Source organism: Vicia villosa, linkage group LG2 (genome assembly GCF_029867415.1).
Source record: "Vicia villosa cultivar HV-30 ecotype Madison, WI linkage group LG2, Vvil1.0, whole genome shotgun sequence".
NCBI lineage: Eukaryota > Viridiplantae > Streptophyta > Magnoliopsida > Fabales > Fabaceae > Vicia > Vicia villosa.
Window position 1 is genome coordinate 140,905,506 of NC_081181.1, and position 17,085 is coordinate 140,922,590.

Consider the following 17,085-nt stretch of genomic DNA (forward strand, 5'->3'; position numbering starts at 1 on the left):
TTCAGTGATTTTTGTGATTTTGTTCAGTGGTTTGCCTGCAAGGATGTTTTTGGGATTTCCAACCAACTTAAGTGAGTCTGCACTATTTAGGAGAGTTTTGAAGAGGAATTAGGGATCTTTTTGCCACACGAAGAATTGGAGGATTGAGAAAAGAAGCCTATGCAATTGGAGAAGAACAGAGAACTCTCATGAGCGGAAGCCATTGAAGATCAAAGTTCATCATCTCTATTGTAATGTCTTTATTTGATATCTTTGTAATTTCTTTGGATGATATGAGTAGCTAAACCCCCCAATGCTAGGGGGTGTCCCTGATTAACATTTGTGATGATTTTGAATTCCGAATTTCAATAACATATTTCTCTTTCACGTTCAATTTAATGGTATAAGGTTTTTAATGCTTACCTCGTCGGACCAACTGGATTGATTTATGACTGACAATTAGGATTGATCTCCATTGTTAGGGTTTTTATACCATTATACTATAGTAGATATCATCTAGGACTAGGGATACCCTATAGTAACCGGATTGTTCTTGATTATAATAATACTTGATTTGATCACTAATTTCGAAGGACTTTGGGATTAGGATTTCAATGTTCAAAGGTTTGCCCACTAAGGACTTAGGAGCAAATACCCTTAAGAATCGGTAATTGATAAGTTGAATTTTGTTAATGAAACAAGGGTTCAGAATTGCTACATGTTAATGCACACACCTACCCTGGCATGTTACTCTTATTTGGCCAAATCAACCTTTTTAAGTTTATTTGCAATTTAATTCGTAATCATAAAAACCAAAACCCCCAAGGCTTTTTGTTTAATTGAATTCCTACTAACTTTATAATATCACGCAGTCCTTGAGATCGATATTCGAGGAATTTTCCCTTTATTACTACAGGGGCAAAATAATACACTTGCTATTTTTCCGATCATGGTACATAAAACGAATCAAAACTCAAGTTGGGATTTTATTATAAAAACGGAAAGAATAGAATCGACAAGTGTCACAAATATATACTTAAAATAACGATATTTTGGCACTTATCAATAAGTGATCCATACAGCGATGCATCTCATACGCGTTTTAAATATGGAAGTATCCATTTGTTTAATTTATGAAATGGTAAAAGTTGTTAATTTAATATATTTGATATACATATAATGTAAGTCATTATAATGAAAGTAGTTAAGAAGTGAGTCGCATATTTATTAATAGAGTTTGTAAACCAGCAAGATTAGTGGCCGGTAAATCAGAAAATATACTAATCTACCAAAATAGTAATAATGGGAAACCTCAAGTAACGATCTTAAGGACTACTTGGTGATATATAGTCGAAATTTCAGTATTGTTAAACAAAATCAACTTGGGGTTTTGGTTTGGAAATTTTGCTAATCATAAATAAATTGATAAATAAAAGTAAACAAAGTTGTTGAACAAATTTAAACTAATATGAGTGAAAATGCTAAGGAAGGTGTGTGATTGGACTTATTGACAATTATAACATGACCTTGCAACAACTTTTATGACACAATTGTTTACCGGTTCTTAAGGGTGTTTATTCCTAAGTCCTTGGTGAACAAACCTTTAATCATTCAAATTAACTCCTATGTCCATAGAGAATTATAGATTAAATTAAGAAATTTATGATCAAGAACAATCCAGTTTCTATAGGGTATCCCTAGTTCTAGGTAATATCTACTACAAAATACTCTTAATTAAGCATTGACACTAACAGTTCTGCCTAATAATCAACCGTAAACCTATTCTCGATTATTCTGTAAGAGAAAGCATTGAGCATAAATTAAATGTAAATCAAATATATGTCAAATTGTAGTCATTACAAGGTTCAAGACAAAATCATTAACAAAATCCAAATCATGGACACCCTCTAGCTATGGGGTTTAGCTATTCATAATACCAAATAAAAACATAGTTAAAGTCATTGTCATTACAGAAATTTTGATGAATAGATCTTAAATCATGAAAGGCTCTTGAAAATCTTGATTCACTTTGAATATATTAGTTTCTCTTAGAAAATGATTTCACCAGAGGAAAGGTTGATACCACTTTGTTCTATAATATATTCAAAAATTATATTCTTGTTGTGCAAATTTATGTTTATGATATTATTTTTGGTTTTGCTAATGCTACTTTGTGAAAGGAATTTGTTAAGTCTATGCAAGCAGAATTCAAGATGAGTCCGATGGGAGAACTTAAGTTCTTTATGAATCCAGATAAATCAAAGTCCATAAGAGACATTTATCCATCAGAGCAAGTACACTAGAAAGCTTATGAAGAAGTTTGATATGTCGGAGTGCGAGGAATTAAATACTCATATGTATCCTACATGCATTCTGTAGAAGGATGGGGTAACAAGCAAAGTAGATATGAATGTATACAGAGGTATGATAAGTTCTCTCTTATACCTGACTGCTTTTAGGCCTGATATCTTATTTATTGTTTACTTATGTGCTTGCTTCCAATCAGATCCTAGATAATCACACTTAACAGTTGTTAAGAGGATTTTTAGGTTTCAGAAAGGTACTACTAACCTTGGTTTGTGTTATAGAAAATCAAATTAATACAAGTTAGTAGGTTATTGTAACGTTGACTATGTTGGAGACAAACTTGAAAGGAATAGTACTTTTGGAAGTTGTTAGTTTTTTAGAGACAATCTTATCTCGTGGTCCAGCAAGAGACATTCAACAATAGCGCTTTTCAAAACAGAAGTTGAATACATATTTGCTTCTAGATGCAGCACTCCAATCCTCTTGATGAAAAGTCAGTTAGAAGATTTTCAGATATTTGAGAGTAACCTTCTTATCTTCTATGATAATACTTCTAGGATTTGTATCTTTAAGAATCCTATTCTACATTCGAGATCTAAACATATTGAGATTAAACATCACTCTATACGAGACTATGTTCTAAAGGGTTTTTTTAAACTTAAAGTTTGTTGATACAGACCATCAATGGGCTAATATCTTTACAAAACCCCTTGCTGAAGATATATTTGTATTCATTTTGAAATATTTATAGATGGTATTGTGTCCGAAATAAGAAGGCTGAAAATCTCATAATGATTATGACTCAGAATGATAATGAGACTATGAGAGTTTGCATGCTTTTGAACAAGGAGACTTCTAAAGTGTGAAGTGCTCACATGTCAGAATGTACTCTATATTAATACTTTTCAAGCAAGTGAAAAGGTTTATGGTTCAAATTAAGAAAGTTGTCTTTTCTTGAAACACACCCAAACGCTTGAGTGACGTCTTAGGTACAATGATTTTATTGGGATTAGGTTAAATTTCATTTCACGCATCCCTCTTGTCATAAATCTTTACACTGTTCAAGTTTTTCTCATCATTACATCAAAAGTTTTCATTTAAAATCACTTCACTCACTTTTCCCTTTGTTCTCTCTACAAATCCAAACCCTAGTTTCTTCGTATCTTCAATATGGATACTCAACAATCTCCATCTTCTCAACAACAACAAATGAGTACTGAAACATCACCTCAACTCGCTTCAACCCAGCAACTGCTCAATAAGAACAACAGGATCTTGAAATTCGTCTTTCTACTTCTATGGATGAGTTAAGAGTTCACTATGAACTGCGTGTGGACTTTGAAAATATCAAAGCCAATGATTTCGACTTCTCTGAGATTTTTAGGGTTCAAGGTTGGGAAACCTATTTTGACTGAAGGTTAGGAAACCTATTTCAACTTTCTACATGCTTATGTATCAGAAAATGGTCTTATCTGCTCAAAGGTTTTTGGAAAACCCATCTGCATTTCCGTCAAGAACATTTCTAAACTTATCAATCATGATGGAAAAAGCATAAAGTGTTTTGAAAATAGAATCATCCTGGAGAGTAATTACAATGTTACTACTGCTGATGCACTATCAACTTAGCGCAATCATTTTTAAGGATGGAATTGATTCTAACAAGGCTAAGAATCTTCACACAAACTTGAAAGTTTGGAAGAACATCATTCTTGGTAGCATTCATCATCGTGCCTCATCCAACTTCCCATGCTATGTCAACTATGAACAAAAATGTATGTTATGCCACATAACTTCTGGAAGAAAGATTTCTTTTCCAGCTATTCTTTTCAGTCACCTAAGAGTTCTCATCAGGGAAACTAGAGATGGTCAACCTATACCTAGAAATTGGATTCCTATGCGAAGATTTCTCTCTGATTTTCTGGTGGAAAGAAAATTTGTGGAGACTCTTAAACTTTAGAGGGAGTTATTAGTTAATATTTTTAATTATATGGATGGAAAGACTCTGAAGAATATGAGCTTGATTCCTGAAATAAAGTTTCATCCAGAAGCTATGGATAAAGTTGCTCTCTCTCTTCCAGAAGGGTGGTAGTGGATGATTTCCCTGCCTATGACCTTTTAGGTTTCCATAAGATCTTCCAACTTCTACCATTCTGATTAGTCAAGTACCTTCCGGTTCTCCACCTTCTGCGTCCCCAGATAAGAAGAAGAAGAGAAAACATTATCATAAATCTTCAAGCAAAGGGCCTTCGGAGAAGATTAAGGTTCGTGACTCTGCTAAGAGACATCTAGAAACCACTCCAGAAGCTGATGCTATATCTTCTGTATCAACCAAGGTTGCTAGAACTTCTTCTTCCTCAAGAACTCAGGACTTGTTCAGGACTCTGAAGCTTATAGTTTTACTCCTGTAAGTTTGCCCTCTTATAGTATCTCATTATTTGAATTCGTGTTTAATAATTCATCCTCCACCATTTCAACCTCACAACCACCTCCACCTCTTGTTTCCGCATTTGGAACAGTGACTGCTCCCCACAAGAAAAATCTAAATCCCACTAAAGTTACTACTTCTGAACAACCTCTACCACCCCATTCATCTCAAATAACCATTTCTCTCCCTCTACAAACACAACCCACTTTCACTGAAACCAATCCCATTATAACAACCCAACCATAAACCACACTCATATATCAATCTACATCCATAACCATTGAACACCTTCCCCAAGATTTTTTTGTTGATCATTCCACTAACCTAGATGCCCCCATAGTAGAAGATTCCCCCACCTATGAATCTAACATTGAACCTATTGACAAACCCTCTGATACTGAATCCCTTGATGAAATCATTGTCTTCCCAAATAGACTCTCACAACCCTACGTCTCTTCCCATGAATCTTTAATCCTAAGAACTGATGTTTACCTCACATTCGTGGATGAATTATTGAATCAGTTTAAGTATGAGGCTATAGACAGGATACATTATTTGGTTGAGAATCGCAATGCTTATGAGGATTCCTACACTAGGACAGTTATTTGGAGTAACTTCATATTTTGAATGGACTTCAATTTTGAGGAACTCTAATACTTCTGGGTGAAGGATGCTCAGAGAAAGGAATATGAGAAAATGCTTGCTAGCAGACCTCCTCCTTCGTTGCTTCTGCTTCCTGCACCTGAAATTGTTGCTTCTGAACCAGATACTCAGATGGTTAATGTCTCTTCTTCTAGACATGCATCTAAGAAGCCTCCTGTTCAAGACTCTACACCTGCTCTCAAACCAGCATCTGAGACTGTTGTTCTTCCTTCTGCAATCTTGAAGACTCTAGAAGAGATCAAGCAAGAAAATGCAGCAGTCAAATCATGTCTGGATAGACAAGACCAGCTGATAGAAGATCAAGCAAGAAACAACTCTCAGATAACTAGAATGCTTTCACAGATCATGGCTAAACTATCTAGCCCACCATAATTTTTTTTACCTTTTAGTTTATCGTTTTGTCATATTTGTTCTGTATCTTTATCATACATATTTTAATGAAAGTTTGTTCTTTTTGCAATCTTTTCTGATTGATGACAAAAGGAGGGAGAAAGTATAATGATTTTGATATATCTATTTCCAAGAAACTGACTCATACATTTCCGCACCTTGATTTTTTCCTTTGCTCTAACAATGTTGAATTGATCAGGAACTCTGAAAAAGTTCACTGATTTTTTTAGACAGGAACCTCTGAAGAAATTTTGTTGCTCTGATTTGATCTATAATCAAACTAATATGAGTCAAGAATAAAACCTTTGATTAAAGGAAACTTAACCATACTCTAATATAACTTCAACCAGACTCTGATAGACTCTGATATAACTGTTGTTGTTTCTATTAACTAGACTTCAAGTCATCATTTTCTCTAATAGCTAGCCAGGCTCTAAGATGATGAACCAAGAAATCAAATTCAGACTCTGAAGTGTTGATAAATGTTCAACCAGGTTCTGAGTTAAATCACTGAGTTATATCAACCAGGTTCTGAGTTAAATCAACGAGTTATATCAACCAGGTTCTGAGTTGGATGAAACAGGATTAGATAAACCACTATCAGACTCTGAGAAGTTGATAAGTGTTTTATCAGGAAAGTGCTTCTTTCATGCTTATTACATGGTTTTAGTTTTCAAAACATTTCTCTAAGTCTTGTACTCGGGGGGAGACTCTGGACAAGCTGAGATAAGTATTGAGAATATAAAACTCATGGGGAGGTTTCAAATTTCACTCTGATATGTTTTTAAGTGATAAAACCAAGTAAAATTGTTTATCAAAATACATGGTTTTGTCATCATCAAAAAGGGGGAGATTGTAAGAACAAGATTTGGTTATGTACCTGGCTTTTAGTTTTGATGATAATAATTCATGATATCTTAGAGAACAATTTTGTATCCTAATGGTTTTTGTTTAGTGTGTCGCTTTTGCTTTCAAGTTCTGACTCTGATATAATGGCGTGTGACGTCATCAGTTTCTGGAATCAAAACACTGTGACCATGGGAAGATACAAAGGATGCTTTACAATGATTAGTCAAGATTGGAATGTTCTTTTGACTATGATTCTGATAGAATGCAAGTCATCGCTTCTGATTGTGACTCTTCTAAGGGAGCTTCTGAAGACTATCAAGATTTGACTTTTGGCGCAAGTCCTAAAGACCAAGTTGTGAAGAAAAGTTTTTGGAGAACTAGTTCTGAAGATTTTGAAGACAAAGTTCTAAAGACTTCGTTTCAACATTTGATCCTTCTAAACACGCTTCACCACTCTACATTTTCTAAAGCATCTGAAGATTAGAAAATAAGTTCAAAGTTTTTTTACAAGAGACAAAAGTGTACATGGTACAAATCTAATATTCCTTCCACTATGCATTTTTTGCGGTGAAAGGACTGTACGATTGTACAATGTTGTCTACCACTCTCTCCTGATCGTTACGAAGAAAACAACTAAGAGATTGTGCAATTCCATCTTTAGCCTTCAACAGAACTTTTGATGCTCATATAATAAATACTTGGAAGATTGCAACAATGACGAATCACTGAACAACGAACAAATTTTTGAATACGCTGAAACACTATTCATTTGAAAACCTGTTAAAAGCAAGGAACTTTTGTTCGTTGACTTGGTCAACACTTTTGTGTTATGTTGTATTTCATTTGTGTAATATGCTTTTAAGAAGCATATTGTAAACACACTATTTGTGTTTCAACTTGTAAGTTGATTGTGTTCCTTGATAGACTATGGTATAGTCATAATTTGTCAAGAAAACGTTGGCGGATAGTTTTTATGGTGTTCCTTCAGCCTCATCAAAAAAATTATGTATTAATCTTTTTAAGAAGCATCTTGTAAACACGCAATATTTGTGTTTCAACTTATAAATTGATTGTGTTCCTTGGTAGACTATGGTATAATCATTATTTGTCAAAAAAATATTGGCGGATAGTTTTTGTGGTGTTCCTTCAGCCTCATCAAAAATTTTATGTATTCATCTTTTTTATCTTAAAATAATTATCTTTTTATAATATCAATTATTATTTTCATTACATTACTCTTACTTATTAACTGTTTTATTCAATTATTTTATTAATTATAATCAATAAAAAAAATTATTTTATAAATATTAATAATTTATTTACAATATTATATTATATAAAAATATAATAAAATATTACTGTTAAAAACGTAACTTTCAACAACTCAAACTCATCTAATTTAAGTAACACATATGAGTTAAACTCTTACCAAAACGAACACATCTATTGTTTTTAAAAAAACTGTTTAAAATTTAAATATGATATATATTTTAGAGAAAAGAGATGGTGCACTCAATTGTAAATTATTTTTACACTGTCAATTAATAATAACTATGTAAAGCGTCAATTACACTGTAAATTTTAAAATACTTTTATGATTTAACATTTTAAAATATTCTAGTTAAATATATGTGTAATTTTTTTTTACACTGTATTACCATTAAACTCTATATTGAAATATATGTATCCCTTATATCTATCTGAGTGACTATCTCTTATAAATGATATATAAATAAATGAAACAAAATCTTCTATTGTTTTTTTGTGTATGGATAAATACAACCTAGTAGATGACACAGAAATGAGTCACAGACAACTCCCACGTGTCTTTTGTATATGGATGAGGTCAAAAAAGGTGTTTAGCTGCTTGAATCAAACTTTTATTTTTTATTTTTAACAGGATTTCATTGGTCATCAAACGCTTAAAAACAATGCTAACGAAAAATTAATTTATATTTGTTGAGCATTATTTTCCTTACATACATATTCTATTATAATTCATTTAATTGATTAAAAAAATTATGTCTCGCGTACTAATATTTAAAAAAAAAAAAAACTTACAATTCAATTATTAAATTTTAATATTTCTTAAAAGAATTCTATAATTATTTAAGTAATGAAATATGATTATTACGTTGTTAAACTCAATCACTTACTCCATTAGTCTAAAATCTATGATCTTTTGAAAGTTTGAACACAAGTATTAGAATATAATCGAGTTATACTACTATAAACTCAATTGCTAACAATAAGAAATATTTTCACACTTTTTATAGTTGTAATTCAATATATTTTATTTTTTAGTTTCATAAAAAAATATATATTTAATGAAAATTTGTAACAAAAACAAGTACTACTTCTATTTAAAAATAATTATCACAATAAACCAACTTAAAATTTTGTCCACCTTCATGATTCAATGATTCAATAATAAAAATACTAATGATTCAATGAAACTAGAATATGATAAAAACTAATTAAAAAGAAAATATGTTTTTACTTTAGGATTTAATTATTTAATATTCATGTGACACCTTCATAGCAACATGTTTAACAGATTTAAAAGAAAAAAAGAAAAAAAATTCCTCACCGACTAACCTTCATCTTTTTCCCTGTTTATAAAAGAACAGAGAAAAATCGTGTGCCGGCGTTTTACAAAATCTCGCCGGAGTTATTTTCCGGCAAAAGAAATAACTAAGAAAAGACAAAAATAACGTGCGTTCAAGCCCTTAATCGCACGATCCAGAAACAAAAAACACGAATCTCTAAGAAATATCCTTCAAACAAAAAGGTTAAGAACTTTCCGGTCTCCGTCGTGAACGTACTCATCTCCGTTCATACTCTCCAAACACGTCGTCGTCGTCACAGATTCCTCAGAATTCAACGACGGTGTTCCCTGCCGGCGAACCTCCCTTCGGCAACCGTTGGTCAACGCGAGATTAAGATCAGTCGTCGTCTGTGTGTGAACCTTCGCAGCTTCACTCAATCGCTTGCGTTTACCACCGGAACTCAAAAACCGCAAACTCGAGTTCGGATCTCGGATCTTCCGCGCGTCGTTACATGTGACTTCACCTTCGGAAGCGTCGTCTAAACCGAGAAGCTCGGGTATAGGTCCAAGGGTTCCGCCGCGGAGAACGGTTTCAACTGCCGCTTGACACACGTGCCAGTTTCCTGTCCATAAAAGTCCAACGGCACCGTTAACGGGGTTAACGGTTCTTCCACACGCTTCAAACAACAGAGATTGAAACAAAGCTGCATAATAGTTATAAAGAAAAAACTTTAATTAACTGCTGCGAATAAACTCAGTTAAGCGTGTTTGAGCGAAAATAACTACAACTGAAAAGAAGTAAAAAAAATATATATATACCGGGTCTTTGTGGTTGAGGGACGTTGGAAATGAAAGACATGAGGTCTGCGCGCCCGAAAAACTTGGCAACAAAGACAGTGGCATAGCCTTGTGATTCAGGGGTATCGATCCATTGAATACAAGGGCGTAAGATACAAGACTCGCTACAACCCTTTCTAAGGACACGGCAACCGTTACAACTCATGCTTATTATTATTTTTTTGTATTGTTGTAATATTATTGTGGTAAACAAGAGTTCCTTCACATGAGGAGAAGAAGTGGAAGAGAAGAGAATGGAACTGGGTGCAGGTGGGAATGGGGTATAAATAAAGAGTAGGAAGAGGAGAATGGAGAACGAGAATGAATGAAGTAGGGTTAGGAGTTAACTAAGGTTAGGTTAGTTTAGTGGGTGTGTCTGCGTTCAAAGCTACTTTTTTGATTGTGTATAGAAGGGTGTGTGTGAGTGTGAGATTCCAAGGTTTTGGGTGTGAGCGGCTCCGTGTTTCCGCGGATGGATGTTTCTCCACCGTTGATTCTTTGTAGTACCTTCGGAATTTTATGGATCACTTTTTCTTATGGATATAGTGTCACTGTTTAGAGTATTTTCATTTTTTTTGTTTCCTATTATTTATTATAGAGATAATTTTATTCAAAATATATTGAAGATTAAATATAAATATATTTTCAATTATGAAATATGTAAATATAAATATATAACTATAAGTATAAGCATATTAAGAAATAAATGTAGTTAAATAAATCAAGTATGATATTTTATATCATTGTCTTTTATTAATTACACTACGAAAGATGAATTAAAAAAATTTAAAGAAAGAAGAATAATAAATTAAAATTGTAAAGTGACTATAATTTAATATAAACGGGGTGACGATATTATTATTCATATGTCATTCCTTCATAGACGTGTTCGTTATTAATGTTAAATAAATATAATTTTTTATAAATGATTTTAAGAACTAATTGAAAAAAGTATTATAGAGTGATTTAATTAAATACAATGACAATAATTAAGTCTTATTCCATTAAATAAGGTCAGTTATATGGATTAAGTTTCGTCATAATATGAAATTGGAGTATTGAGCAACTGTACCTATCAAGGCAAGGTCCAATGCCTCTTTAAAGTGGATTTCAAGGTGAAATAATGATTGATTAAGCTTCAGCGATACTTAAGGATGAAGAATCTATGAATAATTGTGCTTGAATGTTGCTCAATCTTCTCAATAGATTTAGTGGCTCCATAAGTGATCTAGTGCATATTGTTGCTTATTCGTGACTTGTAGATGATGTTTGAAGCATTAGATCTTGGAGAATTGCAAGGAAAATGAGAATTCAAATTTCACTCTATTGATGAACATGAAGGTTGCAGATTTGGATTTGGTGATGAATTGGAGCAGATATTGCTTGCAAAAGGTTCTATGAATGATGATGATGAAGATGTGAAAAATTTAAGAGAGAGTGAAGGAAAATTGCAATTCGAAGAAATGAAGATTTTGAGTTTTTGGTGAAAAAATGGTGATTGTCATGAATTATGGAGGGAACTAGTGATTTTCATGAAGCTTGTGGAAGAAGCTTGATTAGGTTAGGATTCAAAGCTAAGGGTTGGGGGTAGTTATTTTTAGGTTTGGAGTTTATTGGCATGAAATTTCACTTGAATGGTGGTTTGGAGGTAGGTTTGAATTCAGCTTGTTACAGGCTTGGAAAGAGGGTTCAGAAGTGTTTGTAACTTGATCAAGAGTGAGCTGGCACGAGGGAGAAGTTTGGTTCAATTGATTTTCAACTTTTGGTTGTTTTGGGAATTAGTTTAGGGTTATGGCATTTTGGATTTTGCAGGTTCAACATGGTGACTTTACCATTGTTTATCTTGATGTATAGTGATCCATTTGGTACAAATTTGGTGTCATCGGATAAACATCATGGCATACTACAACTTTGGTGTAGAAACCAAATTGATATAAGACCTAGAAATTTCAATAACTTGCCTTCAAAATCATGTCACAAGATTTCTACTTTAGCAATTAGAAAAATTCTAAGTGTTTTGCTATTTCACACCTTTTGAATCCTCTACTTTAGCACCAAATTTTACCACTTATGGATTGCTTTTTGAATCAAATTTTGTACCATGATGTAGTATCAAAAATAAACTTCAATTACAGTCCTTATTTGCCAATTTTGGTTCATAAATGAAAAGATAAAGTCTTGCAAAATTGACTATATGAACATGTTATTTTTGGACTTAGAAAATTTTTCAACTTCTTCAACTTTGACCTTTACATCCATTTTTGACTTTTCATGATTCTCCTTGACACTTGGCATCACTTTGGTGCTATTATGAACATGTTGGCTTGATATCTTGATTTTGACCAAAAACCTTAAAGTCAATCTTTGACTTTTAGGCACTTTATTAACTTTTACCAATGAAACCAAATTCAAATATTTCTTTGATTTGCCATGTTATCTTCAACAATTTGAAATACTCTCTGGAACCAATAAAATGCATATAGACACAATGAACCTCTACTCATGCCTTTAGATCAATCTTTGGTTAAAAAGTCAACCCTAAGTTGACTTTGACCAAAGCCAAATAACCTTGAGCAACAATGATCAATACAGACCCTAATTTCATTCCTTTGAGATACACAGTGATGATGAGCATGCTTCAAGAGGATGATAATTAATCCAAACCCTAATCCAAGATCAACAAAAATGAGCCCAAAGCCTTAAGTACTTGATGTTTTTGAGAAAACTTGAAGAAGATGCCATTGTAACTTAATGATGCTTGGCAAAGACTATGATCTTGATGATATGAGTCTCAACCTTTTCTTGGGAACCAAATAATCCTCTTTGAATGGGGAAAACCAAAATCCAAGAACTCTTGATCCCATGCCAAATTACTTATTAATGATGCATGACATGCAAGATGACCTGATAGAGGTATGCAGATGAAAAGAGAAGTCTAAGCTAGAAAATTTGATAAAGGGTAGGACAAATTTAGGGTACGACCATATTAAATACCTTTCTCACCATTGGGACACTTTGTGCAAATTTTCAACACGTGGCCCTATGCTGGCGGGTTAGGGGAGGATGTCTCCCCATAGGGTGCTTGACTGCACTTGAGTATTATGGTATTTTTCAATATGCAATCCGACAGTTGCTTTTTGTTTTCCCATTTCCTGTTCATTTGGATCGTTGCTTGCCAGGTCCGACCTTTCTTATATAAGGAACACTTAATTCCCTAAATGGATTTTTCGTTCTCGTTACTCATTAAAGCGCACTTAGGTCTTGAGAAACCATATTCCTTCCTTCAAGCAAGCCCTGATCAAGGTGCACTCTCTATTTATTCAAGTTGTGTATCCTTTGAGTCTTCCTCAATCTTTCGCTCGCCTATGTTTTCCTTCTCCTTTCGATTCACCTTTGTTTCCAGGTATCACTTTAAACCGTATGTTTTTAATTAATATTTTATATCCCTTTATCTTTGAAATGACCCATATGAATGATCAACCTACTATTTTAGGAAGTAGCTATGTCAATAGTGACTTTTCTTCATTTGTGGGGGTAGAAACCCTAAATGGCTCAAATACTACTTCTTATGTTCATATTTTTCCCAATTTAGGTCTAGTGATTATATCCGACATTTTTAGTCTGATGGTATTTCTAGTAAATCAATTTTTGGGAAATAGTTTTTTGACAAATCTTCTAGTTTTTTCTCTGAGGAGAGCATTGGGAAATCTGTTGGTGATGATCAATATGGTAATGTTGTTCCTATTTCTCAAGGGGTCTCCGATGACCCCTCCCCTTTATTAATCATTTTCATTCTGCAGGGATTACTGCCCGGGATGAGCGGGTTCTTCAGCATTATAATGATTTGTATATGAGTACGCGTGATTATGATCCCAGTAAGACCAATATTAGGCTCTAAATTTAAGTTATAAATTTGTCAACCATGAATGAGTGGCTCTATCCACTGACTAATGATAAGGGTGGCCTTCCATATCAAGAGCTGTTTGACATGAATCAATATCATTGGATGGACCGTGTATTGTTAAGGATTGTGCCTATTTTTGAAAGTTGAGCTAAGTTGGAGAATTCTCTTGTAGAAGTAGGCTCGTCCTTTGACTGGGAGATCATTCTGGTAGACTCCAACAAGAGGATCAACCGTTGTTTTGACGGGTTATCCATTCCTTTCTATGAGTGTCTGTTCACTCACCTAAATTTTTTGCCTTTTAACGAATTCGAAGTAGGAGTGCTGAAACCTTTGAAGGTTGTGCCCTCCCAACTACCCCTAATGCTTGGGATTTTACAAATATGCTCTAGTTTTGATGTGAATATTGGGGTTGAAATCCCTCCTTAAACATGTTCTTTCACCTTTTTTTTCGTGGAGCGTACCTCCATATATAAGCTTTGAAATCAGGAGTTGACTTCAATGAGGTAAGAGGCCAAACATTTTAGTAATTATTATATGAATTGGGTGGATTCCAAATATCACTTCTTCCTAGTATGCCCTAGGACCCAGAAAGGCGCACCTTGTCTTTTGTCGAACCTTGGGAGATGAATCCGTAATGTCAAATTTCTCTTGGGAGTGCATAGTTAGTTATAACTACCAGATCCAAAAAAGTTTGGCATGGATCCACTTTAATCGAGGATGCAATACCTACTATATTCCTTTGGATTCTCTAACCTTGGAGGAAGTACTAATAAAGGAAACCCTAGTGGCCTTATGGGAGGGCCTAGACTATGAGGACGGAGTCGGCCCTTCTGATGTGGGTCCCTTAATACAGAAAAAGTGGTTCATTGAAACCTGGGTTATAATAGGTGCCACTGATGGTAATGCGAGGAGTTTTTTTTTTGTGAGAAGAGAAAGTTGATGTTGACTTATTTTTGCTTGTGAAATTATTTAATTAATCTATACTGACTCTTTTAATTTTCCTTTGGAAGATAAGATGGTTTCGAGAGGTATTGCTCCAATGAAAAACATTGATAGTCAAAAGGCAAGGTGGTCACTTCATATTCTTCTACTTCTTCTACTACTCTTCTCATGGGGAACTATCGGAGAAACTTTTGGGTGACGCTAGGTGTAGCAACCTGCCCTAAAAATATAGACTTAGAGTCGCCACCTATTCTGAAGGGCGAATAGGAAATCCTACGCAGTATAGAGATCAAGGTAAGATACTATATTCAGATCGAGGGAAGGTGTTAGGCACCCTCAACCCTTTCCTATTGGCTTTGAATCTAAGGTAAAGGTTTATGGCTAAAATATTGAGGTTTAATAGCTAAAGAATTGAATAGGGGAAAAATTGAGATTTTAGGGAAGGGGACTCGCCTTGGTTATCCAAGTGCCTACGCATCTCCTTAGGGAGAATCAGAGTCAACGTAGTTCGGGGGACGGGTTGTACGCCCTTAGTTGATATTTGATTTGAGATGGTTTGTAGGCTTTTGAATAGCCTATCGTAGTTTTGAATGAGGATGAAAATCCGTATTTGATATTGAGGTTTTAAAAGGTTTGAAAAGTGTTTTGAGGTGTGGGCGTACAACCCTGATTTAATTTTTCACTATTAACCGCGACGATCAATAGATTTGATCGCCATAGTTAACAGATTTGAAATTGTAATGTTACCAATTTTAATCAATTAATTTGATTATTACTAATAACGAATTAGGATATTTTTAATAATTAATTTGTATCGTTACCCCTCGCAATCGATTAATTCGATTAAAAAGGGTAACGGATTAAAGTAGAAAAATAGAAAGATTAATCATCGCGACTAATAAGATAGTCGAAACCATTTAATCAAATAGCAGTTAGTTATATTTTAATTAAATGACCTTTTAATTAAAATTTATTGTTGACCATAGCGATTAATTGATTTAATCGGAACGAACAACAAATTGAAATTTTAACATTCATAATATATATAATAACCTATTTATAAAAATAAATTATTATTATTATATAAACAAATGTTTAAAAAGGATTTAAATAAAACACATAAATTAATTAAAATTAATTTAGTTATTAGGGTTGCAATTCAGTATGGCAATTAGTATGGTACATGGTATAGGGATTAATTATAGGCACGTTGGATCTGGCTGAGTAGTGATTTAATGGCCAGATTTGGAGGATGTATGGTGAGGTTTATAGACCTGCGCGCGTGGGATCAGGGAGGAAATTTTGAGAAAAATAAATGTTAGAGGGGAGGCTCGAACCCATGACCTCCCCCTCACAAGCACAACAACCAACAAACACACCAAACGCACTTATGCGTTAGGCACACGCACTCAGCACCACATATACCAAATCAAGACACACACATGAAACGCGCGCGCGAATTTAAACCAGCCAATGGCACATGGACACATCATCATCGTCCCAAGAGGACCTGCATATTTTCTGGGTTTTAGCTACGATTTAACTACGGTTTCGGTTCGTAGCAAACTGAATTGAAAAATAGCGAATAGCTCAAACATGGACATAAATCTTTCGCGACCCTATCAACTTCTTCGTCCTAACCACACGAACCTGATTATACCATTAATTAGTCCTAATTTAAACCCTAGAAGAAAGCCCTAAATTCAAACCTAAAAGCTTCAATCGGCCTCCAATGGCCGATTACGCTAGAAGACACGGGAACCTGATAAATACTCCAGAAACGTTCATGGCAGTCAGACAAAACCAAATACACACTCAAAACTACATGAATATGCGTATATGATGCTAATCGATCCAAGATTTAGAATGACTTACCTTGGCCAATCGGAGGTAATTCTGGGGTTGTTGATGCTATGCTAGTATCCAGACACGTTCCAAATCCTCCAGTGAACCTTTTGCAACCTTCAATTCTTGTTGAAAACCACGAATTCTTTGAAACGATTTTGAGTTCTTTGGTGGTTTTTTTTTTTGTTCTTGCAAGTATGCCTCCCTTCAGAAATTCGTCCCCTACTCCATTGCATTATGTTATATATTTATAGAGGCACCAATTAGGTCAAGAAAATAGTCCAAAGGCCTCCTAAATCCAATCTTGCAAAATTTGAGAAATTCACTTTACTCTTGAATGAAAACTTGCTATATTTGAACCAATATTGTATCAATTCCTTCCTCAATCAATAATCC

The 17,085-nt window shown here is 34.0% G+C and overlaps 1 protein-coding gene across 1 annotated transcript; it reads right to left on the minus strand.

Moving 5' to 3' along the window:
- Nucleotides 1-9,102: 9,102 nt before the first annotated feature.
- Nucleotides 9,103-10,382, minus strand: LOC131646923 (LOB domain-containing protein 38-like). The gene is made up of 2 exons (XM_058916850.1): nt 9,981-10,382; nt 9,103-9,865 (listed from the first exon to the last, which is right to left on the minus strand). Exons 1-2 carry the CDS (start codon nt 10,162-10,164, stop codon nt 9,393-9,395), a joined length of 657 nt encoding a protein of 218 aa, XP_058772833.1. The 5' UTR covers nt 10,165-10,382; the 3' UTR covers nt 9,103-9,392.
- Between the last annotated feature and the right edge of the window lie 6,703 nt (nt 10,383-17,085).

Coding starts and splice junctions, on each gene's coding strand:
- LOC131646923 (XM_058916850.1), bottom strand. CDS start 10,164: ATGAGTTGTAACGGTTGCCGTGTCCTTAGAAAGGGTTGTAGCGAGTCT. Junction 9,866..9,980: donor CCCTCAACCACAAAGACCCG/GTATATATATAT, acceptor ACTATTATGCAG/CTTTGTTTCAATCTCTGTTG.